This window comes from Mus pahari, chromosome 10 (assembly GCF_900095145.1).
Source record: "Mus pahari chromosome 10, PAHARI_EIJ_v1.1, whole genome shotgun sequence".
Lineage (NCBI taxonomy): Eukaryota > Metazoa > Chordata > Mammalia > Rodentia > Muridae > Mus > Mus pahari.
This window is the reverse complement of record NC_034599.1, coordinates 98,592,921-98,620,451: the sequence shown is the minus strand read 5'-3', so window position 1 is coordinate 98,620,451 and position 27,531 is coordinate 98,592,921. Positions and strand designations below refer to the sequence as shown.

The 27,531-nt window shown below is 38.0% G+C and overlaps 1 protein-coding gene across 3 annotated transcripts in view; it reads left to right on the top strand.

Moving 5' to 3' along the window:
* Window positions 1–26,637, top strand: part of Atp2c1 (ATPase secretory pathway Ca2+ transporting 1) — a 112,880-nt gene extending 86,243 nt beyond the window's left edge. For all 3 annotated transcript variants that reach the window (XM_021206323.2, XM_021206327.1, XM_029543081.1), the window contains 12 exons: window positions 306–410; window positions 4,365–4,521; window positions 6,816–6,986; window positions 8,022–8,119; window positions 14,672–14,722; window positions 15,780–15,946; window positions 17,261–17,329; window positions 18,612–18,728; window positions 20,119–20,266; window positions 20,641–20,736; window positions 23,176–23,317; window positions 24,780–26,637. In XM_021206323.2, the coding sequence (XP_021061982.1) occupies window positions 306–410; window positions 4,365–4,521; window positions 6,816–6,986; window positions 8,022–8,119; window positions 14,672–14,722; window positions 15,780–15,946; window positions 17,261–17,329; window positions 18,612–18,728; window positions 20,119–20,266; window positions 20,641–20,736; window positions 23,176–23,317; window positions 24,780–24,910 (1,452 nt within the window). In that variant the 3' untranslated portion in view covers window positions 24,911–26,637. The remainder of the gene's footprint in view (window positions 1–305; window positions 411–4,364; window positions 4,522–6,815; window positions 6,987–8,021; window positions 8,120–14,671; window positions 14,723–15,779; window positions 15,947–17,260; window positions 17,330–18,611; window positions 18,729–20,118; window positions 20,267–20,640; window positions 20,737–23,175; window positions 23,318–24,779) is intronic.
* Window positions 26,638–27,531: the final 894 nt, after the last annotated feature.

The window sequence follows — 27,531 nt, the reverse complement described above, 5'->3', positions numbered from 1 at the left end:
CCTGCTTGAGTTCCAGTCCTGACTTCCTTTGGTGATGAACAGCAGTATGGAAGTGTAAGCTGAATAAACCCTTTCCTGCCCAACTTGCTTCTTGGTCATTATGTTTTGTGCAGCAATAGAAACCCCGACTAAGACAGAGGGAAACGCTGTCTTTATAGATAGAACCTTGTTGGTTCTATCCTTGTACTGGGAAAAGGATCCAGTTATCTTAATATGTTGTAAGTTGTGATTTACGTTCCTTGTTAAAGGGAAAAATAAACACATATTCTTTAGACTTAATTTTATTTTTCATTTTGCTCTTACAGATGGGTCTTGATGGACTGCAACAAGACTACATCAGAAAAGCTGAATACCCTTTTAGTTCTGAGCAAAAGTGGATGGCTGTTAAGTGTGTGCACCGAACACAGCAGGTATTCAGAAATATTTATACATAATTCTAGCATTGCGGAGGCTGAAGCAGGGTTGCTACAAACTTGAAGTCACCGACACAGTGCATTCCAGGCTAGCCTCAGCTATAGTGTTGAGCTCTATCTCATACCTATCTCAAAATAGTAAAAGAATACATCTAGTACAGCTAATGTCAACTTAGGTGACAATTTTACTTTTTAATCTACTGTTTTTAAAACAAAAAAACAAAAAAAAAAACATAAAAACCTAAAAAACCCAGGCATTTGATTTTACCAGTGAAGATTTAGGAGCCAGATGCTGAGGTGAAAACAGAGGCAGAGAAAGCACCCAGGTGACCTTATTCTACTGATGTCCCCGAAGGAAAAAAAAACTTTTTCCTTTCCCACACTGTCTTAAATGTCCCTCAACTTAAAGGCCCCCTCCCCCTTCATTTATTTATCTCTTGAATGAAAGTTGTGTGCTACAGTTGAGCCACCCCACAGGGATTTCCATTAAAAAACACAATCCTGTGGGTTACAGTGTGATCAGATATCCTGTGACAATCTACCATTAGATTAATGAATTACTCTATCTAATAGAGCCTGTTGCCTTAAAGTAGTGCTTGGCAACCAGTGGGTCGAGACCTCTTGGGGGGACTCACATATCAGATATACAGTATAACAGATACTTTACAATTTATAACAGCAAAATTACAGTTATGATGTATCCATGAAAATTATTTTATGGTTGGGTTCACCACACATGAGGGTCACAGCATTAGGAAGGTTGAGAACTACTAGTTTAGAGCATGACAGTCACAGTGGACTGAAGTCTTTATTATGACACTCTTTATTGCATTTGTATACTAAGTGTTTAGTTTTGTTTGTGACCTAACAGCTTTAGTGGGTTATAGCACAGTCTTAGGTATGGAGTGCTTTTGATGTCAGGTTCTCTTGGTATGAGTTTTTTCTCACTGAGAGTTCATTATAGGTTGCTGTTGATTTTATGTTTTTGGACTGCTTTTCACTGAAGGAATGTCTTATCCTTAGAATAAATAAGACCACATTAACTGTGTGATTTTTCTCTGAATTTTCCAACCTGAAGACTTCCTGCGAGATGAAAGCAACCAGTAGATGTAGTAGATGAAACTTAAGCACAAAAATGAGACTCTGTATATGGAGGGCAGGGCAGCCTGACAGATTGGACAGACTTGCTCGTTTAAAAACAACTGGAATTGTTCAACTAGTGCTTTTATTTATCTATTTATCTATCTATCTATTTATTTATTTATTTATAAAGAGGAGTCTTTTGAATATGACAGTTTAAATATTTACTTTCCTAGTCTCTGGATTAAAAGATAAAAACCCATAAGTACTTTTAAAGGTGATAAGACTGGCAAAAATGGGAGGGAAGGTTGAGAGTCTGAGTGAGAGATTAGCAGTAACCCTTCCTCCCCGATGCCTCTGTGTCTCTTAAGCCCACCAATGTTCCTTTATCATGTTCTGGTCAGAGTAGAGTAGTGTGACCAGCAGACGGCAGTGGAGCGTTGACAGGCTCAGCTCTGGAAGCTGTCTGCTCTCCTGAGTGTGTGCGCCTGTCCCTGCTGTAGGATGCCGGAAGTTCAGGAGTAGCTCCCTGGACTTTTCAGTAGCAAGGACAAAAGCTTTCTACTCTTGTACTTGCCTTGCTCACCAGCTGACCACTGTTACCAGTGCCCAGGGAGCTGCTGGTTCTGTCGTTGTGGGCCTAAATGAATAGTTACTGGTGACTGGTGGAAGTGTTTACTGTAAAGGTACAGACTGAACCAGCAGACATAGGCGCTGAGAAACAAAGATCATGCCTAATGCTGAAGGAGCTTCCTGAAGACCATGACAAGTGCCAGTAACAGTCTTAAGTAGATTGCTAGGTGATAGCTAGGGGCTGTGCCAGGAGTAAAGTAGAAAATGAGAAGTAGCTGATGGAGGACACAAGAAGGTCAGAGATGAAGGTTCAAGATTGAGGACACATGCAACAGTGGGAGTAGCATAGGGAGGGGACAGCAAGTACGAGTGTGCCAGGCATGCTGCTCACGTCATTAATGTCAACACTCAGGGAGAGAAGCAGATTGGTCTGTGTATATCAAATTCCAGAACAGTCAAGAGCTAGAGACACCAATCTCTAAAAAAAACAAACAGCAAACATAACAAAACAAACAAAAAGAAGAAAGAAATAAAATCTTGTTAAATAATGCTAGAAACATTTGTAGAACAGAAAGATTTTAGGTTTTATAGTAAAATGGGCTCTCTAGCTCCTTGAAACTGTGAAGTGGGGGACAGTGTAAGGGGATAGACACAAGGAAGGATGCCCCCTTAGTGTTGAGAAATGACGAGATACTTGGAGTAGAGCATCCGTAAAGTCTGCAGAGATGTTTGAAGTAGGGGGCAGTAAGACCAGAGGGCGGTCGCGTGAGACGGCTTAGGGCCAATCGTGGCTCTTTGGTGCTTTGTGCTACAGCAGTAGGCACTGGGGAGACAGTGCTGCAAAACCTCCACAGGAGGAGAGCTTAGCCGTGTGGGAGTATGACTTGGATACTGTTGGCTAAGGCAAGGAAAGGGAGATGTTGATTTGGGGGTTGGAGGTGGGTTAAGGGGAGTTCCTGATTCGTTAGTGCAAAAGGCCCCAACATCTCAACTGAGAAAGAAGGGACAAGAGGAAGACTGAAGAAAGTAGCTTTCCAGAAAAAGGAGAGAAAGAAGTACTGCTTGCCTGCTCTTTCTCTCCTCTGAATATTACAACATGAGAACTTTTTTATTTCACATTGAAAAGTTTAGGAAGTGTGAATGAGAGCTATACATGGATCTAAGTAAAAAAAATAAAATAATAAATAAATAAAAATATATACATGCATACATCCACACTAACTTTACAGATGACAGAACTTACAGAAAGAGAGGTAAAGATGTGTCAGTGAGGATAGGCCATAAACACATTCACACCCTCCCACAGAGTCCATGCCCCAGACATCTCCCTGCTGCAGTTGCTGATAGTCCTGGTGACTGGAGGGAAGCTGAGAGTGAACACACATTGTCACAGCCATGCGTAGAAGAGGCAAACTGTGGTGGCCCCTAGATTATCATCTAGAAATGACACAAGTGCTTGAACTAGTTACAGGCTGAAACAAATCATATCTGACTTTGGACTTAAGGGCTGCATCAAGGAAATAGACCCGTGTCTGGCGAGAGAGCCAGGGTATAGAGAGCCACTGTACTCATTACTGTGCTTGGCTCAGTAGGGAGCAATCATAGTGCAAGTTCTGACAACTGGTGCTCTATATTACAAAGATTAGAGAGTGAACGTAGATGCACCTGGCCAAATTGACATCACAGTGTAGAATGTGTAATTGTTAACTGAGAGAGTCACACTGTAAATGTATCAAAACCTCAGGAGTACAGAGGGTATGGCCTAGAATAAGAAGGACAGGCAGGGGCTACAGGTCTTCATTAGAAGCTACTAGGGTGTATTTTGTATTTGTTTTTCCATGCTGGGGCTTCGATTTAGGACCTTGTATGTGGTAGGTTGAATATTACTTCTATGATGAGTGGGAGAGATCTATTATTATGAGAGTTAAAGAGCATCATAGGTCAGTAGGCCTAGATACAAGTACATAGTCATTAATAAAAAGCCTGAGCCATTACCCCTGGGCTGATCCATTTCCTTGCTGCCTGGTGAAGAAGAACCATGTTCCAGGTCTTACAGTGCCCAGCCCAAGGTTTAGTAAAGTGTTGCTTATAGTGTAAGGTCTGGTAGGATATACAGCTAACTCCCACATGTTAGTAATCTCTAAAGTTTACTTGCCACTCAAAGCATTGGGCTTGAATAACTTTGCTAAGGATTTATGAGAGATTGGATAATTCTTTTTGAATTCATGAAGGATACACACACACACACACACACACACACACACTTTGAATGTAAACTTGGTCTGTTTTTCTCTTTAGGACAGACCAGAGATTTGCTTTATGAAGGGTGCTTATGAGCAGGTGATTAAGTACTGTACTACATACAACAGCAAAGGGCAGACTTTGGCACTTACCCAGCAGCAGAGAGATTTGTACCAACAAGAGAAGGCACGGCTGGGCTCAGCGGGACTCAGAGGTAAGGACGGCTGTTTCAGCGTAGTCCCTCTTCTGGGAACAAAGGCCTTCTTTTAATAGTAGCTGAACCCCTACTTCACTTCTGTAGTGTCCGACTCTACCCCAGACATCAGAACCATTGCAGTTTCTGAGGTGCTGTGTTTTATAATAGTTGGGGAGCTGGTCCTCAATGGAAAGTCAAGAATTCTGCACAATCCGAACTCCTGGGTCTTTGTAGATGTGCAGTGTTCTCTGGGCAGGACAGATATTTTAAAGAACTTCATCTTCTACTAATTTCTGTTAGATTTATTTTGTGTATATGTGTGGAGGGGGGCATGGTAGATAAAACATGAAAATCAACTTTCTACTTCTACTGTGTGAGTTCCAGGAATGAAACTCATGCTGTCAGGGTCTGTAGCAAGTCCCTTTATGTGTCGGGCCATTTGCTGAAGCATTGCTGAGGTTTTGTGTGTGGTTTGCGCTGTAGCATCGGGAAGTGGACCAGAGTTGTTAGAGGAAACATTTATTTCATAGACTTTAGAAAATACTGTCATCTTTGTCTCATGCCTTTCTTTGATCTTCCCCTCCTTGTTATTACTAATGGGATTTAAATATTAAGTATGAATGTGTATACATTAAAATATTAATTGATATGTGGTTATGCTTTATCTTACAAAGTTTGTTTCTTAAAAATGCTTGTGGTCCTAAATTTTGAAACTACAACATATTGTAGGTATTTACTTATTTATTGACGATTATGACCACCTATCTGACAAGAGGAAACTTTAGTGAGGAAGAATTTGTTTTGATGCATATTTGAATGTACTAACCTTCATGAAGGTAGTGGCCACCGTGGTGGAGAAGGCATGGTGGTAGGAGTGACTTACAGTAGCAGCAGGAGAGACATTGCTGCTGCCTTACATCTCAGGGCATAGACAGGCCAGGATGGTGAACTGTAAAGCTTAAGTTCTGTCCTGAAGTGACCCACTTCCTCCAGGTAGGTCCATATCCTGAAGGTTCCACAACCTCTCAAAACAACATAGCTGGGGACCAAGTATTCACACACACTGAGGGTATAGAAAAATAGCATATTCAAGCCATAGTAACTGTTTTGTATCAGAAGACTTCCTTTATGGACATTGCATATGTATTCTTGGTCTAAAGAATCTTCAGTAGGTCTTGTTAAAGAGTGCCTAAATACAGATTAACAACCCCTGTGTAGTGCCACCCTCCATTGGGAGGACACAGAGGTGATCTCCTTTCTAGGCTATGCTAGCATGCAGATGGATACTCTTATCTCCTTTAATTGCTGTCTGCCTCTCCTGTGGCACCAGGGATTGCCAGGTAGCTCCTGTCCTTGAGAGTGAGCACCTTTGTGGGTTTATCTACATCCGTAAACACAAGTGGTTTGTTTTCAGTTTTGGTCGTTCAATCCTCCACATATGAATTTGCTTGAATAAGTACTACTTTGGTCTCTAGGGATTTTTCAGGCTCTCTTTGAGACACTGAAGTTTAGTGTGCTTTTGTAGACACTTGTTAGTGTTTGGTCTCATAAAAATCTCCCTGCTACAAGTATATCCTTTTTATTTACAAGGGTAGGGACCAGCGCTTACAGAATTCTGAGAGTAAGCTGAGTGATAATTGGGAAATATGCATGACTTTCTGTTTAATCTTGTAGCCCAATGGTGACAGGACACTATAAACATAATGATATGATAGTTATGAGCTCTTAGAGAGCTAAAAGTTTAAGAAATGCTTGTTAATGTTTGGAGGCAGTGAGAACAGACTTTGTTGGAATTAATGACCTTAAGACCACTTTATAGATGAACTTTCTCTTTCTAGTGTTTAGCATGTATGAAATTGTGTATACATAGGGTGTATACAATTGTTACAATCTTCCCTGATGAAGATATATTAGAAAGAACCTTCAAAGGGGCCTGTTCGCTTAAATTTGAGTTTTAAGGTTTTACAAACCCATATTTTTCCCTAAATAATGAACTATATTTTCTAAAGAGATTGTGGTTCTTTGGATCGTAGCTGCATGTGGTTACTATGAGAGAATGTTCTTAATTCTTTCTCATTTGTCTAATCTGCTTAACAGTTCTTTGGTTTTATTCCTTTTAATTTTTAATAACCTAAAAGCAACTTTATATATAGAACCATTGAACTACAATGTGTTGGTATGTGATAAGTTTGAATTATAAATAATATGCCACAACTACAAATGATATTATAATCTTATGTGATTTATTATCAGCTAAGTTTTAAGGCTTTCACAACCAGTATTTTGCAGTTTTGATTTTATTATTTTCCAAGTTCTTGCCTTGGCGTCTGGTCCGGAACTGGGGCAACTGACCTTCCTTGGCCTGGTGGGAATCATTGACCCTCCTAGAACTGGTGTGAAGGAAGCTGTCACAACACTCATTGCCTCAGGAGTCTCCATCAAAATGATCACTGGAGATTCTCAGGAGACTGCAATTGCCATCGGTATAACTGTGTTGTTACATTTTGCCTTCAATATGTTTCAGAAAACATCATCTAGTTTTGTAAACATCAGCTAGGAAATATGTTAATATGCAATTGATTATAAAACATCAACTTACTCATTTGCTCAAACTTATAAAAGATTGTTGGTAAACTAAATTTTAGTTAAAAAAGAATATTGAAAACAGATGATTAACTCATGAAATCACTTGTGTATTTATTCACAGAAGGGTAGTTGACCTTTTTAGCTTTATTATCCACTTGCTGACAGGTATAAACACTAGCTCAGGGATGTAAAAGGAAAGACGAATTGAAGTTCATCTTTTCAGTTTAAGTCGAACTTGCGAAGCTGACTTAAGCATAAAGACTAAGAGGCTAGTCTGTCCTCTGTCTTGTTACCCATCAGGGATGTGCTTGGGGTTTGAAAGTTAGTTTGCCTTCAGGAATGTAAGGTGGAGAGAAGCGTAAATGCCAATTTATTGACATCTGTAAAGTATAAACTTCACATTTGCCAAGCTCTGTTAATTCTGATTTTATTAATTTGTGATGGGTCTGGGCTAAAGATTTCACATGTTGTTATCTTAAGAAGGGTCACAGTTATGGTGTTGGAAGGGTGACTTCTCAACGTGGCCTTTGATCTAAATGGAACTACATGATTGCATGCAGCTAAATGTGCCATCAGCTTTTCTGGCTTCAGTTACGTTGCATATAGTAGATTGTGGTTGTCATTAGAACTGAGCTGCTGAACAGAAATGGATTAGTCTGGGTTTAATTTTTAGGGTTTGCTGGCTTAGGGACAATTCTGTATTCTTAAATTTAAACCAAAACCAAATACTAAAACAGAAAACTTCAGACCCCACTATGAATTTCAGACAGTTTTGTTTACCAGTTGTTTTCTTTTATGATACCTAGATATACTTTTCACATGTAAAAATAAGTAAACAAGATCATAGTAAATGAGCAGAGCTCTACTAACTCTTCAAGCAAAGAAATTTATATTATTTATATATATATATATTCTGTCTCCTTTCACGTTAGCTAGTCGTCTGGGACTGTATTCTAAAACTTCACAGTCTGTGTCTGGGGAAGAAGTAGATACAATGGAGGTCCAGCACCTTTCACAGATAGTGCCAAAGGTAAGTCTGCATGAGTAAACGCTGAGAGCCCAGGCTTAAGCACCAGCCCTTGTTCGTGTCCCCGAGAAACTGGCTACTTGCAAAGGACTTTACCAAATTTGCTGCTCCAGATTCTGAACTGAAATTTCTGGGAAATAAACCATATTGTTTTTTATGTTGCGATCCTTATGAAAATACTGTAAAATCATTACCTCTGGTAAGAACTACAATGCCTGTGAGGAAAGTACTGCGGTGATTTAGGGCTTGCATGTGTATGTTAGAAGATGGAGAGAGAACAGTTGATACTACTTACACTTTAGTTCTGTTTTTATTTTTGCTTGAGTTTGTTTATACTTTTGAAAAAGTTGAGGTGTTGTTTACAGACAGTAAAATATACTATTCTAGAGTGCAGCTCTGAATTTGGACAGATTCAAGATATCTTACATTGTCACAAATAGGATACAGAATAGTTTCTTCTTGTCCCTCAGATCTCTCATGACCTTTTGTATTCAGCTGCTCTCCTAAGTCGAGAGCTTGGCAGCAGTGATTAATTTTTTATTTCTATAGTTTCATCTCTTATTCATTCAGCTCTGTAAGAGTAAGACCTTATAGCATGAGGAGTCTTTGACACCTAGTGCTTTGGAGATGGCACTTCACTGTTGCTGTGTCTAAGTCCTCTACTCTCCTACTCCCTTAAACTGCTGAGCAGTGTTGGATGTAGGGTGCACTGTATCTCTTCAATTCAAGGACAGTTGGGTCTTTTCAGTGTTTGCTGATAGTGAATGAAACTGTGTGTACTAGTTTCTTTGTGAAAGTCAGTTTTCCTTGTGTAAATACCTGAGTGAAATGGAAACTTAAGGGTTCTTTGGGAAGTTCGTTGTTTTGGATGGTGTTTTGCTAAGGCAAATGTTAAAAGGAATGTTTCATTGAAGTGGACAGAGGTGAAAGACTTAAGGCAGACTGATTTCGCTGAAGCAGACACTGGAGAAAAGATGTTCTGCTAAAGCAAGCACGTGAAAAGCACGTAATGAAGGATTCTTTGCTAAAAGCTCATGTATTGGTCTGCCTTACATTGCTTGCGTAGTTGAGCTGCATTTCTCGTGACTCCATAGAGAGAACCGCACCAAAAAACTTGTGGTGGTGTGCTGCAGTTTCTTACTGCTTCCATGGCCTCAGGCTGATAGGATGTAATGTACATGCTGAGACAAGACTCATAGAAGACACCTGGTGCTTGAAGGAAGTATAAATGGGCCCACTGAGGCTGAGCTTAGCTTCTTACACTGCTAAAAGCTTCTTGGTCTTGAGTCTTCACTGATCTTCTGCCTGAGAGAGGCATAGCCAAGCACTTTTCCTGACCTTCCTGTTGGCCTTGGTCCCTCCTGCTGGCTTGTGCTGAGGCTGAAGCCTGGCTGTCCCTGCTAGGTGTGTCACTGCTGCTGGTTCCTATTTGCCAAGCCAGCTCTAGTGAACTGGACTCCTGGTGTATCCGTGAAGTGTTTTCAAGTGGATAGAGCTGCTGCTGCTGCTGACCTGTGAACTGCTGATTTCCAGACATGGGAAAAAGCCCATTTCTAAACAGGTCCACTTCCCCTGTATCCTTTTTCCCCACTACATCTGTTGGTGTGTTAGAAGGGAGGCTACAGTGTTTAAGAACCATCATTAAATATAGGGTTTGGAAAAATTAAGGGTCTTATGGCTGATGACTTCTTAACTCCATAAGAAACTCCACATTGGGTGACAGGGAATGTTCCTGTTGTTCTTTAGTGATACCACCTATTGAGTGGTCATTTCTCTCACTGCCTTCTCATGGCATATAGCAAGGCTTTATTGTGCTTTTCATTTGTATTTCCCTCCAAAGCTTCTAATTATGAATACCTTTTCATGTACTTGTTTGCCATATTATGGTCTTTATTTACATGGTCTGAATATTCTTTTAAAAATTACATTATTTTCTTATTTAATTCTGAGATTTTAAAAGATCTAGTTCTTTTCAGCTTTTTTTTTTTTTTTTCTTTTTCCTTCCTGGTGTGGTTGCAGAGGTATTGAATGTGATAAAGTCTGGCTTATCAGTATTTACTTTCGTGGATCGTGCTTGTGCTGTTATGTAAGAGATCGGTCTACTAGGATTACAGAGGACTTTCTCTTAGAAGTTTATAGTTTTAGAGCTTTTTATTTAGCCAGTGATCACCTTGAATTTTAATTCTTACATATATTGCAGAGGTGAGAATTTGTTTTGTTTTGCATAGTATTTTATTACTCCAGTACCATCTGTTAAAGGGTTGCTTATTTGGCATTGAAATGCATCTTTCATTCTAATGCTTTTGTAGCAGATTATTTCTCAGAAAGAAAGACATTCATGTTTAATATCACATAGTAACTTCTTTAAAGCCAGATTTCCTTTCATGAAACTAGTTTTACTATCTGAGCATGCGTTATAGAGACTTTATAGAACCTGGTTGTCATACAAGGCACATATGAAGTTGGCATCTAAGAAGTTGGGCAGCATTATTTCTTCCATGTTGTTAATGTGTGTGTGTGTATGTGTGTATTGATATGTCCTTCAACATAAGTACTTATGTGGCATTTATTTGGTTAGCTGTTGTAGCTATCTGTTGCCAGTAATAATAAATGTACTGCCTTTTTTATCTCAGTTTATACTTAAAAGCTGCCTTTTCAGAATACAGAATTTCTTTAAATTATATCAACATCTTAACTTACAGCTTTTTATATATGTGTTATGTATACATATATCATGTGTATCTAATTTTTCTGATTAGATAATTTTCTACAGTAAACACTATTATATAATAATAATAATTAATTGATTATTAATTAGTAGTTATCATTTGATCATTAATAATTAATAAGAATTATTGTACAATAATGCTTATTGTAGAAAATTTAATAAGCTGTAATTTATACTATTAGTAATCTAATCCAGACACTCAGAAGTTATGTCCCCACATAGCACATTAACACAAGTTAACCCACTGTAATTTTACAATATGTATTTAACAAAAACAGGGTTTGTACTTTATATAGTCACAAGCATAGGAGTCATTTTATATAACTTCTGGATTTCTGAAATCATGTTACTACTAGAAAAAATATGCCTTTAATGGCTATACTATATTTTGTGTGGCTGTCTACTGTGCATGAATGTATGTTATGTATGTGTTTATATAACCATTTTCTTATGTTTTAGCATATGTATTTTTACTGCGAATAATATTTTAATGATAACAATAGCAACCAGAAATGCATATATCATACATATCTTACTTATAGTCACTTTCTAGAGGATGACTATTTAGCACAACTTTTGATTTTAGAATAAGTGAGCAAATGGCACCTGTTCCAGGTCTATTATTTCTAGGGCTTTGACAGTCCAGTATTCACTTTGCCCACCATGAGTTTTATGCAGACCTGTCCTGTTGCTTTATGATGCCCTTGCTGTTTCACTAATTTGTTCTTTGCTTTAAGAATGTAATGGGGTTGGAATTATATCGTAAGTAGCCTTTCCAGGCTGGCCCTTTTGACTAAGCAATATACATTTATTATCCCACCATGTCCTTTCCTGTGTTGATAGCTTGCTCACTGTGACCGACACTTTTGAAGGACATCTTGGTTACTTCCATGTCTCAGAGCCATTGAGAGTGGGATGACATTGGTACTGGAGCCCATGGCTATAACTTACAAATGTATTATCTGATATATAGGTCTCAACATATTCTGTTGCTGTAAGAACAAATGTGTGTAGTGATATGCACCACATGGAAAAGAACAAGTAATCATTGCCAGTTTGGTTTGTGATGGATCTGCTTGGTTTGAAAGTGGCTGCTACTATTTTTGAGATGAAGTCAGAAATTTTGAAATGTTAAGGTCTTATAATAATTAATAGATATATTTATTGCATATCAATAAACATGCTAGTATATAAAGGAGTGCATCTTCAGTCAGCCAGTACCAGGCTTTTTATTTTCGGTAACCTAGAATAGTTACAGAGAAGTGTCCTGCCAAGTTTGAATATAAGTTATGTGGAACAAAGCCCATGGCAGAGCATTAGTCCTCACCATCAGGTTTTATTTGAATCTGTTGTATATCCTATGGCCTTGTCAAACACTTAGGCTGACAGTACAGCACATGCTTAATGAGTAAGTTCTGAATGCTTAGGTTTCTATATATTCAGGTACAAGGGTGTTTTGAATATATATGTAGCTTAGTTTTCTTAAAGATCCATTTAAATGTTAAAGGGAGCTCACCAAACGTGACTACTCAGACACCATTTATAGTCAGTTAAAAGACGATTCCAGCCAGCAGGGACTAGACTCAGCCATTTGTGACCTAAGTGTAGCATCAAGTGTTTAGGGCAAGGGAATTTTAAAGGCAAAAAGTATGTTCTGGCATATCTTCCTTGGCAGCTGCAGGGGAACGTTTTGCAGAAGCAGGCAGTTCAACAGAACCTAAGATGATTTAGCTGGGGCATTGACCTTGGGATCCTAGAATAGAGTTGGATAATTTTCCATGGAATTTTCCATCAAAGGACCACATTTTAGTGAAACCCAAAATGGTCTTAGCCAGAATACAAGACAGAGGAACCCATGCACTATCTGCATAGAGGTTGAACTTTATTCTTAATTAAAGAATAATCTCCAAATATGTGTCATGTGATTCCTGGGCCCATAGGACATTGGGTATAATCAGTAATGAATGCTGCAGTTCAACTGAATCTTTAAAAAAGATTGGTTTCAGACTGTATTAGTCAGGGTTCTCTAGAGTCACAGAACTTACAGATAGTCTCTATATAGTAAAGGAATTTATTGATGACTTACAATCTGCAGTCCAAATCCCAACAATGGTCCAAATCCCAACAATGGTTCAGTAGTAGCTGTGAATGGAAGTCCAAGGATCTAGCAGTTGCTGAGTCCCACACGGCGAGAAGGCGAAAGAGCGAGAGTCAGACTCCCTTCTTCCAATGTCCTTATATGGTCCCCAGCAAAAGTTGTAGCCCAGATTAAAGGTGTGTCCCCACCTTTAATCCCAGATGACCTTGGACTCGGAGATCTCCCTGTCTTAATCTTCTGGATTCAATCACCACTGTGTCTCAAGATCTCCATACCAAGATCCAGATCAGAAATTTCTATCTCCCAGCCTCCAGATTAGGTTCACTGGTGAGCCTTCCCATTCTGGATTGTAGTTCATTTCAAATATAGTCAAGTTGACAACCAGGAATAGCCACTACACAGACTTTAGAAAGAGGAGGCAGGAATAGTGTGTATGACAGCCCTGAGGGTCACTCAGTTGTTTGTTTATTGGCAGACATCTCAAGAGCACTGAAGGTCCAGGGGAACCTTTGCCACCATGGGTAGCATGATTTAAAACGAAAAGTGAAGATGAAGGAAAAGGGAGGAGAGCTAAGATGGGAGGGCATGGGATGTGAACTCTCACTTTTGCTTAAATATCATGAAAAATCTGATCAACGAGAGGGAAGAATTTTAAGAATTTCTGTGGTGGTAAACTCAAGCAGGTGAGTCAGGATTATCAGTTCATCTACAGTAAAATATTAGGGTTGGTTCTGAACACAGATGGGTGGCGGGGATTGGAGTGTTTTCTTTGGAGTAGGAAATAAAGTTGTCTTCTGAGAGCAGGACTGGAGAAGTGAGGAGAGAAACCTAACATGAAATAATCATCCAGGACTTTAGAAAAGAGTGAGTCCGGTGGGTGTAAGAAACAGAATGGCTTTTAGGTACTGGCAAGATTGATCATGATGTCGAAATTCAGGTGTTTGGGAAATGAGAGGTTGGAAGATCTGGAATGCGAATGCTTACAAAGAGTGAGAAGTAGGAACTCATGTGACATTTACAACTGTGTTTTTATGATATGAAGGGGAATAGGGTCATGCCAATCAGCTTCCCTTCTTCATTCTCCTGCTGGTACTGTGTTAGAGAGCTGTAAGGGCTGGCAGTGTTGGATAGACAACTTTGGATAAAACAAGGCAAACCTTAAAGACACAGACACACTGTTCTGGCTGGCATCGGAGCTGGCACAGTGAAGGACTGCATAGATGATCATGAAAAGAGATTAATTCTGGTGGAGAAATTTGATCATTACGCAGCTTTGAATTACAGTTGAAGAGGGGCTTGTGAATTTTTCCAAATCAGGAAGGAATACCTACATGACACTGTAAAATGACTGCCCAGACATTGGGAAGCAGAAGTTCTTATCTGAGTCAGATCATAGAGAAAAGCCTGTTGTATACCAATTGTGAGAACACAGTTGTGAGAATAAAGAAAAAATTTCCCCCTTTTCATTTCTAAAATACTGCAAGAATAAAGCTGTTTTCTCTTCGTAGTCTTACCTAAATTCTATAAATAAGGTTATATATGACTTCTTTAGATTTTTTCTATGTTTAACATATCCTTTTCTTTGGTGAAGGTCTAATCCCTGCATGAGGTGAATGTATATGACATTGATTAATTTCAGTCTTTGTGCCAAATTGTAAAAAATGTCATTACATAAAAATACTGCTACTTGTTAACTCTGGGTATTTTCAATGTTTTTGTGTTTTAACAGGTTGCAGTATTTTACAGAGCAAGCCCAAGACACAAGATGAAAATTATTAAGGTGGGTGTCTGAAAACCAAATTATCTTAAACTATACAAAATGTTTTAACATTTGTTTGTTGCAAAGAGTATTGATAGAATATCAAAGTTCAAAGTATTGTGAGACAAAACATAATTCTGGAAGAGCTTGACAGAAAAACTGGTTAGTTGGCATAGGAAGTCATGTAAGGAAACTGTAAAGTATTTCCAGTAAAGCCTCTTCAAACAGAGTGTAGAAGTGTATTCTGATAGGGACCCATAGTTAAATCATCCTAGTGTGAAAAGTCATTGTTAGACATGTGTAAACAAATGTAAGACAGGTGTTTTATGAGAGTGAACAGTGTAAAGAAGGCTTATTATTTCTGAGTTCCTTAATGAAGCTGTGTTTTAGAAGTATATCATTAAGTAACTTCATTATGTGGAATGTTTCACAAATGGAGCTGTGTGTTACACACCAGCACCACTTGCATGTCAACAGGCATTAGGAAGGTTTAAGTTTCAGTTGCTGTCTTGCAGAATGCCTCATTGGCTGGCATTGTTCTGTACCCATTTGATTGATGTATAAAGAAACTTAAATTGTATCCTATGTTGATAAGAGGTTTAATTATGGTAGCTAGTTATTGTAAAGTTTAGAGCCTCTCGGCTTAGAGGTTGTTGACATTTTAGGGTAGGTTATTTGTAGACAGGAGGGATAGGGCTCTCCTGGGTAAATTAGAATGTTTAGTTTCATCCTTAGATCCTACTTAGTAAATGTCAGTGCCATGTTACAGCTCAAGACAGTCAAAATGCCCCTAAACATTGTTATTGTTCTCTGGAAAACAAAGTACCCCTAGTTATTAACCATTGTATAGTTGACTGTCACATTTCAGATATGCAGTTGTCTTGGCAATACTATTTGCAATATTCTGTAAGCTTTATTTTATAAAGACTTTCATGTATTGAAGCTGACTGAAAAAATGAGGTTATACAGATTTTTAATCTTCATTTTGTGAAAGATGGTTGATAATACCTCTTTATCTGACTTAAACAGTCAGGGTAATTCTCCGGGCTTTACCTTTCTTTTCTCTGCTTCTCTTTAGTCTCTACAGAAGAACGGGTCAGTTGTAGCCATGACAGGAGATGGGGTAAATGATGCAGTTGCTCTCAAGGCTGCAGACATTGGAGTTGCAATGGGCCAGACTGGTACCGATGTTTGCAAAGAGGCTGCAGACATGATCTTGGTGGATGATGATTTCCAAACCATTATGTAAGACATTTGCTTTTCTCTCCTTCGTGCATTGTGTCTTCAGACAATTCAGCTCAAAAAGAATGGGCAGTATATGTCAGATTAAACATTTTGGGGAATAATCTTATGTAATTCAAGAGAAAGGTATTTGTATAAATGGAACAGACATAATAAATGATGCAATATTTAGGGAGTGCCAGCCAGTTGTCACATTTTTCTAGGCATAAAATGATGGTACAGCAGTGCCTCTGCTCCAGAGTCTTTATTGTAGTTAAATTTGAAATCACAGGAAACATTATGTAGCATTAAAAGTTGAGTTCACATTCATGTTCTTTTCTTACATGAGTAAGTGTTCTTTTGCCCTCATTTTGTGATACCGCCTTAGCTATGACTGCCTTTGCTACTCCAGTGCAATGCGGTGGTGGAAGCCTGCCCTTCTCCCTTTCCCCAGCCCGCAGTGACCGAGCTTTACTGCTTGCGGTGTTGAATTGTGATTCGAGTACCACTGTGCTCTTTACTCCCGTGTGGCACGCAAGGCTTCACATTTGCCAGCTTTTTGCAAGGAGAGAAGTAGTTTTTCTCCCATTCTTAAAGTTATCTAAAAATCCCAGAGGATGCAGTTATTTTATGATTATACCTTTTCCTAGACTCAGCCAAGTAAATGTAAGAATTCTTCAATAAATTTTTTAAAGTACATTTTTTAATTTTTCAAAGCATATTAATTTAATAGTTATAGGACAATAAATTCCATAATTCTTATATAACTTATTGCCATTTAATTTTTGACATGTGTTAATTTAACCTACTAAGAAATAGGAGCTGTGAAAGATTTAGAATGTCACTGTTTTTCTATCAGAATTGTGTAATATTATTTTGTATGGCGAGAGATAATACATGGTTTTTATGTTGAGTATTTAAAAAGATTTCTTTTTAATTACATGTTGAGTGTACATACTGGTGCAGGTGCCTGTGGAGAGACCAGAGTTGGTAGTTCCCCTCAAGCTGGATTAGAGATGGTTGTGAGCCATTTGGCCTGGGTGCTGGGACTAGAGCTCAGGTCTTCTGCAGGAGTGGTGTGCCTTCTGAGTACTGAGCCATGCATCAGCTCTATCAGTGGTTGTGGTTTTTAAAAAAGATTTGAATAGTGTATAATGAAAATAATTTAAATAGAGCTCAATTCTCTGGTAAATTAAAATATTTCAATGTTTCTTAATCTTACCTAACAATAGAAAATTTTTTGTAAGTGCTAATTGTTATTTGATTGGAAACTTGGTTTCAAAAAATATAGGCATATTTTATGTGATATTTTCTTATTTTCTTATTTTTAAATTTCAGGTCTGCAATAGAAGAGGGTAAAGGCATTTATAATAACATTAAAAATTTTGTTAGATTTCAACTGAGCACGTAAGTTTGCAAGAACTTTTTTACTCATGGGTCTTCTAGAGAAATTATTTGAAAAGTAAAATTATGACCTGTATTCATGAAAATTACTTATTAGTAGTTTTCTAAAAAGTAAAAGGCTATTAACATACTGTTTACGTCATACTAGATATTACAATCGTGTAGGGATGATTTAAAATATATAATAAATATATAAACAATAGGTAGATATTTTGCCATTCTATATAAGTGACTAGGACTTTGACATTTGAAGGGATACTGGAAACAATTCTCTTGGTAACTGAGGGATACCTGCATAAACTTCTGGGGTTTATTTAATTGTCCCTGAAATTAAAAAGGGATGTGTCATGTCTCAGCAATGCTTCTTGGTTATCTTTTTCTCAAATAGGATAGATTTTATATACCCAAAAAGTGGTTAAATATTTTTGAAAGTGTTGCTCTGTAGGTTTAAAACCTTTCATCCGGGCTTGATGCCACATGTCTCCAATCCCAGTGTAGAAGACTGAGGTAGAAGAGGCCAGAGGCCCAGCCTGTCTTCCTTAGAGAAAGCCTCTGTCAGGGTTGGAAGGTCTTAACTACTTTTGCTGTTGTTGCCTAAGCATTAAAAACAAACTTTTTTTTTTTTTTTTTTTTTTTTTTTTTTTTTTTGTTAAATACTCTTAGCTTGCTAATCAGGGTGACTTTGGTCCCAACACCTGGGAGACTGGGTAGATTGTTGCACCAACCCAGTCTACATTAGGGAGACCCTGGGCTGCAGCATTAGACTCACTTTCTAAAACAACAAACAAAATTGTTAGCATCTTAACAAAATATTCATATGACTGAAGTATAGGTCAGCTGAATTAATAGGATTACTTTAAAATATGTAGAACATTATTTTTTTCCTTTTGTGTGTGTATGTAGTGAATGTGTTTGTGGATGTGCACATATCTGTGTACACATGTATGTGTGTGCATACAGAGCTCAGTTGTTGACATTGGATGTTTTTCTCAGTCATCTCCTACCTTAAGTCTTGATAACTGAACCTGGGGCTCACTGATCAGCCCGGCTGGCTACCCAGTAAGCTGCAGGGGCCTTCTGTCTTCCTCCCCAGCACTGGGGTTACAGGATGCACTGCTACCCTAACTTTCCACTTGGTTTCCAAGGATCTAATCTTAGGTCCGCATGCTTTCTCAGAAGTATTTCACCAACTGAGCTGGCTCCCAGCCCCAGTAACATGAGACTTAAGTGCTAGTAAATGTATACAATTTATTGTGCTAATTTTTAAATGACTCTTTTTTAACAGGAGTATAGCAGCATTAACTTTAATCTCATTGGCTACGTTAATGAACTTTCCTAACCCTCTCAATGCAATGCAGATTTTGTGGATCAATATTATAATGGATGGACCCCCAGCTCAGAGGTAAGTGTGTATTTACAAACTGAAAAGACAAGACAGGTGTGAATAAGACATATTAAACCTTCCTCATGACTTTGCAGTAATGTGCTTCTTAGACATTGTCATATGTGTATGTCATTTTATTTTTGGTTGTCCAGCCATTCACAGAAGCTCTGATCCTTTATACTATGTGAGGTGCCAGCTTTTGGATAAGAACAGAGAGGAAATAATCACAGTTCGTGTGTTTAGGACACAGCTGTGTTCTAAGAACAGGATGTAATGGAGACATTCCCTGCAGTCTGTTTGAACACATTAATAATAAACTCAGGGAAGAAATTAATAAAACACATTAATAATAAGCTGAGGGAAGAAATCAAAGGTGACCCCCTTTCCCTGCCCAGTTACTGTTATTTAACCAAGAGTGAGCCAACATTTAAATTGTTTGCTTCACTCTTCTGTTTTCTGTGATGTATGCCTGCCTGAAGGCTGTCTCGGGTCTCTGTGTATCTGTTTATTCCACATAGAAGGAATGAGTGATACTTTAGAACAGTCTTAACCAGAGCTTTAGCTGGAATTAAGTCACTGACTCAACTGGCCCAGACAATAAACAAACACCACTTTCAGCACTTACAGATAGCCATTTTATAAGGCCCCTTTCAATCTATTTGCTGTTTCCAGCAAATGATTATAATGAACCATGAATATATACATGAAAACACATAGATAATACACTGGGCCGGGAGCATGGAAAAGTATATAACTTAAGGTTACAGCTATGCATTAGCTTATGCTATAAAAGTTGATTACATGGGAAATCCAAGGCAAGATTGATTGGTTTTGTTACTGTTCTCTTAAATACAGGTTCCATATGCAGAGTACATAGTAGGATACCAGTTGTGAGTCACTGCCTGAGGTCTAGCAAAAGTTCATAATACTGCATCAACACCATCTCCAAGTTCAGCTTCATAGCTGAGTTCTGTTTAAGAGCCTTGGTAAAATATGTGTTCAAAGGTTTCAGTGTCTCTTATATTTTTAGTACTATGGTAGTTCAATGATACCTGTCATGGCCATCACAGCAAATCTCCTAATCAAGGACATCCTTGCATGAAATGTGTTTTTTTCTTGGTAGATTATGAATTTTAGACATCAATTAATATGTAAATGAATGCATAAATGTAAACGTTTGGAAAGCAGCAGATCAGTAGTCTCCCTTACCCTCACTTCTTGTCTTCCTCTCCTCTCTGTCCCCTACTTCCTTCTTCCTGCTAGTTGGTACTAGAGACATCTGCCATCATGTCTAGCAGTGGTAATTTTAAAGTAATCCTAGGCTGTGATTTTTTTTATGATCCAACATCTTGTTTTCAAAAGGAAGCATTTAATTTCCTGTACTTTGTTTGTTCTCTTTGTTTTTAAGCCTTGGAGTAGAGCCAGTGGATAAAGATGTCATTCGAAAACCACCTCGAAACTGGAAGGACAGCATTTTGACAAAAAACTTGATACTTAAAATACTTGTTTCATCAATAATCATTGTTTGTGGGACTTTGTTTGTCTTCTGGCGAGAGGTATGTTCACTGGATAAACTGCTGTGTTACCATGCATCTGAGTAGTCAGATTCCTAGTAATTTTGGTGTACAGATGATTGACAAGTGAAGAACCCTCTGAGTGAAAAGCCCAGGCATAGAGACTATAATGTAAGTCAGTAAGTAGGAAAGTACCATGAGCAGAGTAAGGAAGTCTAAGTCCTTGCCGCAGTGTTCTCATGAGGTTGTTTTTTTTTTTTTTTTTTTTTATGCAGACTGTTCACTAGGTGGTCTGTAGAAAATTCAGATAGGTTTCATGTTTAGAATGAAGCTATTTCATTTTAAAAGCATGCAGTGTTTATCCGTTTAATTCAGCCACCAAGAAACAAACAAAGTCATTTTGTCTTTCTTGGCAGCTTCGAGACAATGTGATAACACCCCGAGACACAACAATGACTTTCACTTGCTTTGTGTTTTTTGACATGTTCAATGCGCTGAGTTCCAGATCTCAGGTATGCTCAAATGGTCTTATTCACTGCTCGGAGAAGAACAACCTTTTCTAGGAAACAGATGGAAATTATGAATAGTTTAGCTTTGATTTTTGTAGCCACAGATTACATATATTTTTCTATAAAGATGTGCCTTTGTCAACAATAAAGATGAGATATTTGATCTCAGATGGTATCCAATCTTCAATTAATAACTATAGGATATATTTAATTTAGATTAACGGACAAACTCCATGGGGGCTGTAAACATATTAGTTTCATTTTAGAAAGCCTTGTGAAAAGGACAGTGTGTTCCTTGCCATATCTGTCATGGTATCAGAGTTTAAGACTCTTAACTTGTTTTCTTTTCATGTTGTACATTAAGCTGTGTTTGCATTTTCTAGTTAGGAAATGATGTGCTAGCATCAGAGCCTGGGGTACTTTCTGAAGCACAGTGTCCTTGAGAACTGGTTTCGTTTACGTGGCCATTCAGTGCAGTGTTTATGCACTCCGGTTTCTCTTTGGTACTTAGAAGTCTTCTACCCTTTGAAGACCTCTATGAGTCCTTAACTGTTAGCATTTTTCACATTAGAGCTTTCCAAGTACAGTAATTTATCACTAGACTACTTTAGAAGCTAGTACTTGTGTTTCTTTTATGAAAGGCAGTTAGTTTTACTTTTTTTATACACACATAATTATGTGTATTTGTTGAGTAAGAGTTTTAGGTTGTATACATTAGTGACTGGATAGAAAAGGTTTCACAATATATGAATGAAATTTATTAATACTTTGGGGGTATTTTCTTAGCTTTAATCTTCTATTCTGTGACACCATGACCAAGGCAACTCAGCAGTTGGGGCCTGTGTACAATTTCAGTCTTCATGCCTTAAGTCAGCTTTGAACATGAGATCCTCTCACCATGACAGAGAACATGGTAGAAGGCAGGCATAATGCTGGAGAACCAGCTGAGGCTATATCCTAATCTACAGACAGAGAAAGAGGGCTGGAGAGACGGAGGGAGAAGGGAGGGAGAGTCCATACCTCCTACTCCTTCTCAAATAGTGCCACTCCAGAAGTGGTGACTAAGCATTCAGCTAGAAGAGCCTATAGGGCCATTCTTATTTAAACCACCACAGGCACTAAAGTAAGTTCTCTTTTTATGGGCTCATTGTTATAATTGTTGTTGTTGTTGTTTTTTAGGAAAGTGCCTGCTTTTTCTTTCTTTTGCTTTTGTTTTTTTGAGATGACCTCTCTGTATACCTTAAGCCAGCTTTGAACTTGAGATCCTCTCATACAGCTCCCTTAGAACTGAGATCACAAGCTGGCACCACTGTGGTGTGCTGAGCAACCTTTTTCTTTCACTCTGTGTGTGTGTGTGTGTGTGTGTGTGTGTGTGTGTGTGTGTGAATGGCGCATGTGTGGAAGGGCAAGATAAGCTGGGCAGTGAGCCCCTGGATCTTTTCTGTTTCCACCTACCAGGGCTGGCTAGCCCTGTCACTCTTGGTTTTTCCTATAGGTGTTGGGGATCTAAACTCCCCAGCCTGCAATTATTTTCCTTTAATCTTAATTAAAATACGATTACATCATTTCCCTCTTTGTGTTCCTCCCTCTAGACCCTTCCATGTGCCCTTCCTCCAGTCCTTCATATCCCACTATTCCCTTCCAAATTGATGGCCTCTTATTCATTGTTATGTGCATATATAAACATAGAAATAAATAAATATAACCTGTTATATTTAATTTTCTGTTGTTTGAGAATCTCACATACGTGTATGTGTGTGTGTGTGTGTGTGTGTGTGTGTGTGTGTGTGTGTGTTTTGGTCAAATCTACCTCTCATTCCTTCCTCTCCAAATCCTCCCTTATTGACCCTTTCTGCACTTTATTTGCTTTTTTTTTTAAATAAAAAAAAAAAAAAAAAAAACTTGCTGAGTCTACACAGTGCTGTCCATGTATCCATGGCCATAGGATAGTCTTACTTGAGCAGGGCTAGTGTCTCAGGGCACATACCAGTGAAGAGAATGTACTCCCCTCCGCCCCACGCCCTCCCATCTGTTGCCAGTAGCTTCCCATCTAGGCTTGAAACCTTATGACCCATTCTGACCAACTGAGGTTTTAGCTGGATGGTTCTTGTCTTGTGCATGCAGTCAGTTGCTTATAAGTGCATATATGCGGCATCCCTGATGTGTGCAGCGGCCCCATCACATCAGCAAATGCAGTTTTGCCTCAGGTGTCCACTACTTTTGACTCTCATAATCTCCCTCACTTCTGATAAATAAAAAAAGTTGGATTAGAATTTATCTTTAGTGTATATGGATTTTATAAAACTAATAATGTTAGGACATTTTGTGGTTTAACATGATAGAATTCAGTGGTTCTGATTATTCACAGTTGACCCCAGTGCAGTCGTGGTGCCATTTCTGTGATCTGGGTGAACTAATTGGAGCTCTGTGTTTTGCCAACAGACCAAGTCTGTGTTTGAGATCGGACTCTGCAGTAATAAGATGTTTTGCTATGCAGTTCTTGGATCCATCATGGGACAGTTGCTTGTTATTTACTTCCCTCCTCTCCAGAAGGTTTTTCAAACCGAGAGCCTAAGTATACTGGGTAAAGGAAATGCTGTGTGCCCTATTGCTGTATCCTTACAATGTGTCTGTCATAGTAAAAAGCTCTTTTTAAATAAATAGAAAGAGAAAAATAACTGGCGGGACTTGTAACAAGGTCTTTTATGTTTGTGTATCAGACATTCAGGGGAAACTTGTTTTCATTTACTTGGTCTCCCACCCTGTATATCTTATCAGTTGTTATAAAGTCCTGTTTTGTGATGCTGAAATACAGCAACTCACAAAACCTGTTGTAGATTAATTGTACTTTACAACATTGTATTTAAAAACATGAAGATTTCTATTATGAAATGAGAGAACTTTAGCTTACTGAATATCAAATTGATCTTAAAACTTAATCACTTTAAAATAAACTTAGTATTTCACCATTCTTATTTCATGAAATCTCCATTTGATTCAGGAGACACTAGGTTTTATAATATTTCTGAGGAAATTATTATTCTTTTATATGGCGTACATTAACTATATGGTACAAGGGTGGGTGTGGAGCTTGTGGGTAATGTTTCATTGGTAAGCCGAGGTCTTTTGTGTGATCCATCATTACAGACAACCACCACCAACAAAATGCATTCAGAATTAATTAAGTCTTAATTGTCTTAAGTGTGCAGGAGAGAACATGTGGAAAATAGGCCCTCATTCTTAGATTTTTTTTTTTTTTTGTCGGTTTTTGTATTTATGAAGTGAGTTTTATAGTCTTTTTTTTTGATACAAGTTTAGTGGTTTTGGTATAAGTTGAAGTTCACCTTAAAGTTTGAACTAGTTTTAATATTTTAATTCTATATTCACATTGCTTCCACTTTTTAAAATGCAAAATTAAAAAAAAAGCTCCAGTTTATTAGACAATAAAGAAAGACTAGAGAGTGTGAATCTTATTACAAGACAGTTTTCTAGACTTGAAAAATACTATTGGAGAGTTCACTGCTTCATGAGTAGTGCTTTGCAAAAGCCTTGCGATCTATCAAAGAGGAAACCCTTGGCATTACTATTAAAGGGTAGTTATGTGAATCTTAGGAGTCAGGGAAGGATGTCACGGAATCCATCCCGGTTCTAGTTCTGACTTCTCCCTCAGCTCTGACTTTGAGCTTACTTGAGAGTTATCTTTCATATGTATTTTAAAGTGTTGTTATTAGTGTGTGTTTGTGTGTGTGTGTGTGTATACAGGCATGTGTGCCACAGCTCATGTACTGAGGTCTGGACAACTGTCACAGTTGCCTTTAACCTTCCACCGTGGGTTCTGGGGTGGGCTTGGATAGTCCACCTGCCCGATGAGGCTTTCATCTCAGAGCCACCTTTCCTTTCCCTCATTTCAACATTTTTAACTTACGGGAGTGATTGATCCCACCTCCTGAAATAGTTGTGAGACAGTGTATTCTAAGGTGTAGGCTGTCGCTCTACATTTCAAAGCCTTGTAAAACTCTTCTTCTCTTTTTCTTTTTCTCTTTCAGATCTGTTGTTTCTTTTGGGCCTTACCTCGTCAGTGTGCATTGTGTCTGAGATTATAAAGAAGGTTGAAAGGAGCCGGGAAAAGGTCCAGAAGAATGCTAGTTCAACATCATCGTCTTTTCTTGAAGTATGATGCATATTGCATTTTTTTAATTTGCAAACTAGGAATTGCAGTCTGAGAATCATTTAGAAGGGCAAGTTCAAGAGGATAATGAAGATTTAAGGACTTTTTAACTTTCCATTGACTAAAAATGATCATTAATGTTAAAGACTTGATTTGAACTTTGTTGGTAGTCCCAAGTGAAATTATGCAACTTTGAATAACACGTTCCTTGATTTGAATTGGCTTTTGTAATTGAGTGGAACTTCAACATATGGGCAAGTACTGAATTAAAAAATACACAAGGCAAAACCCGAACCACCTTCTGCACTTAAAGAATTCTAATGTACAAATACACTATCTGTCTTAGATGGATATAAATATTTTTTTTTATTTTTAAATATTGTACTATTTATGGTTGTGGGGCTTTCTTACTAATACACAAATAAACTCCATCATTTAAAGGCATTCTATTTGGTTTAGAAATTGCCAGCAGTGCCGTATTTCAGCTACCGTGCTTCCTTTTTTCTGAAATGTAAGCAACTGGTACCTTGTGCTACCGTTTTTATATTTCAAATTGTTTTTTGTTTTGTTTTGTTTTGTTTTTTTTGCACAGGATGTGACCACTGTCTAATCACTGTTCTTTTCTTTCTTTTTGTGACTGAAAAGCATATACTGCAATTGAAGTAAATGTTTGCTCTTCTTAGTAAGTGTAAATGGTTGTTTTTGTTTTTTTGTAGTTTTGTTTTGCATAGAGGTGTGAGTCCTGGATCTAGCAGAATTCAGGGCTGTTATTGGCATTACAGTTAGAATAATTGTAGTTAACACACAGCCTTAGAGTCAAAAACAACTAAGGTTGGGCTGGAATTTAAAACAGATTATATTAACGTGTTCATGTTTAGTTTAATACAGTTCTGCTTTGTCAGTATCCTTTTGTCATTTCTTATTTATAAATCAAACACTTCAGCTGAATAATTGACCTTTATTACTGTTTCATATTTCTATTTTTAAGTCTATTTCTTAGAGAGTATAGACTAGTATACTTACAAAATAGAAAAGTCCCAAACTCATAGAGATAGCATATGAACCAGGGTGTACAATGGAAGATCCTGTGCTGGCCTCCTCCGAATCCTCTAGGCAGCTGCTTTGGCCTAGATTGTAGCACAACCCTGAGTCTGTCCCTTCTACCATTTGTTGTGCTGTCTTCTACTTCATTCAGTATGCTTGGGAAATAGATGAGTTTGTTTTGTGTAACACCATCAGTTTTTATAAAAGCTTGACAAAATAAAGGTAAGTGTTTTGTATTTTATAACCTGTCAGGATTAACTGTTCCTAAGCTTGTTCAATATTACTGGTGACTGTTAACACTGATGTGCTGTCAACACTGATGTGCTGTCATTGATAGGAGAGTTCTGTTGTTGAGTCTCCTCTGTACTACTGAAGCACGAGCATAAGGAGCCGCCAGGTGTCTGCACTTTGTTCTTACTCTTTCTGGCTCAGCTGTCAGGTGTGCTTTGTTCTGTCTGATTATCTGGAAGTGAAGTCATTGTCTAACCAACTCTTAGAAGTTTGATGTCTCATAGCAAAGTTTTATAATGGTTTTTTACATTCTGTTCCAGACTTGAAAACTACATATTAAGTGCATATTCAGTCTTGTTTGTTTTACATTAGAGGTTGAGAATATGACTCATGAAATGAATGTGCCTATCTTTTCACTTGGTATTGAATTATAAAAATAAAAGGAGTTTTTCATAAGTTCACTAATGACTTCCCAGTTAGTATTGTTAATATTAAAATTATAACTGTAGATGCCAAAAGATATAGAAAGTTTTGTAGTTTTGAAAAAATATGTAATACAGATCCAGATTTCAGTCTTCCAAATTTTATTAGTCCAAATTATGATGGATCAGTTTAACTGTCCTAGAATCTAAGTGTCAGGTTCCACTCAGTCTCCTCATCCTAGGACTTCTCCGCTGGCTACTCCCTTTGATTTTCTTTCCTCCCATTAGAACTACTTGTTTAAGTTATCTGATTGCATAGGGACTAAACATTAAAAGAGATGACCTTGAAAGAAATTCACCAGTCAGGTAGATAACTCTCAAATGTGAAAAGCTGAGTGCAGCCGCACGAGACATCCTGAGGGAAGTAACAGTGAAGTTCTGCAACCCAAGGAGCCTCCCTTGGGATTTGGGTTTTCCAGCCTCATTAATTGTCTGCATGAAGACAGGACATGCTGTTTTCCACATTTCACACCCACTCGCCTAACTTCTGATACAATGGGAATCTTTCTGAAATTGCTTTAAATTTGGATCTCTCTGGTGTAGTATGTAAGTAAATTGAGTTTTGTTTAGTTAAAATAGTCTCTCACAGAAATGAACTGGAAATGAACTGGTAACAACAGTAACATTCCCACTTGTGAATGAATTAACATTGCACTGCTTGTCCGCCTCTGTTGCCTGGCAGGTTTTTGTGTAGCTTGTTTGGCTCCCATGACTCATCCAAGAAGTAAGATGAATTGATTATATTTTCATTTAAATTTTATTTAGTCCTTGAATGTACTAGGAATACAATGGCATTCTCACCCATCCATACCTCTTTGACAGGAAAAGCAGATGATAGAACTGTTAAAAAGCAATTTTATCAATGTTAATAGT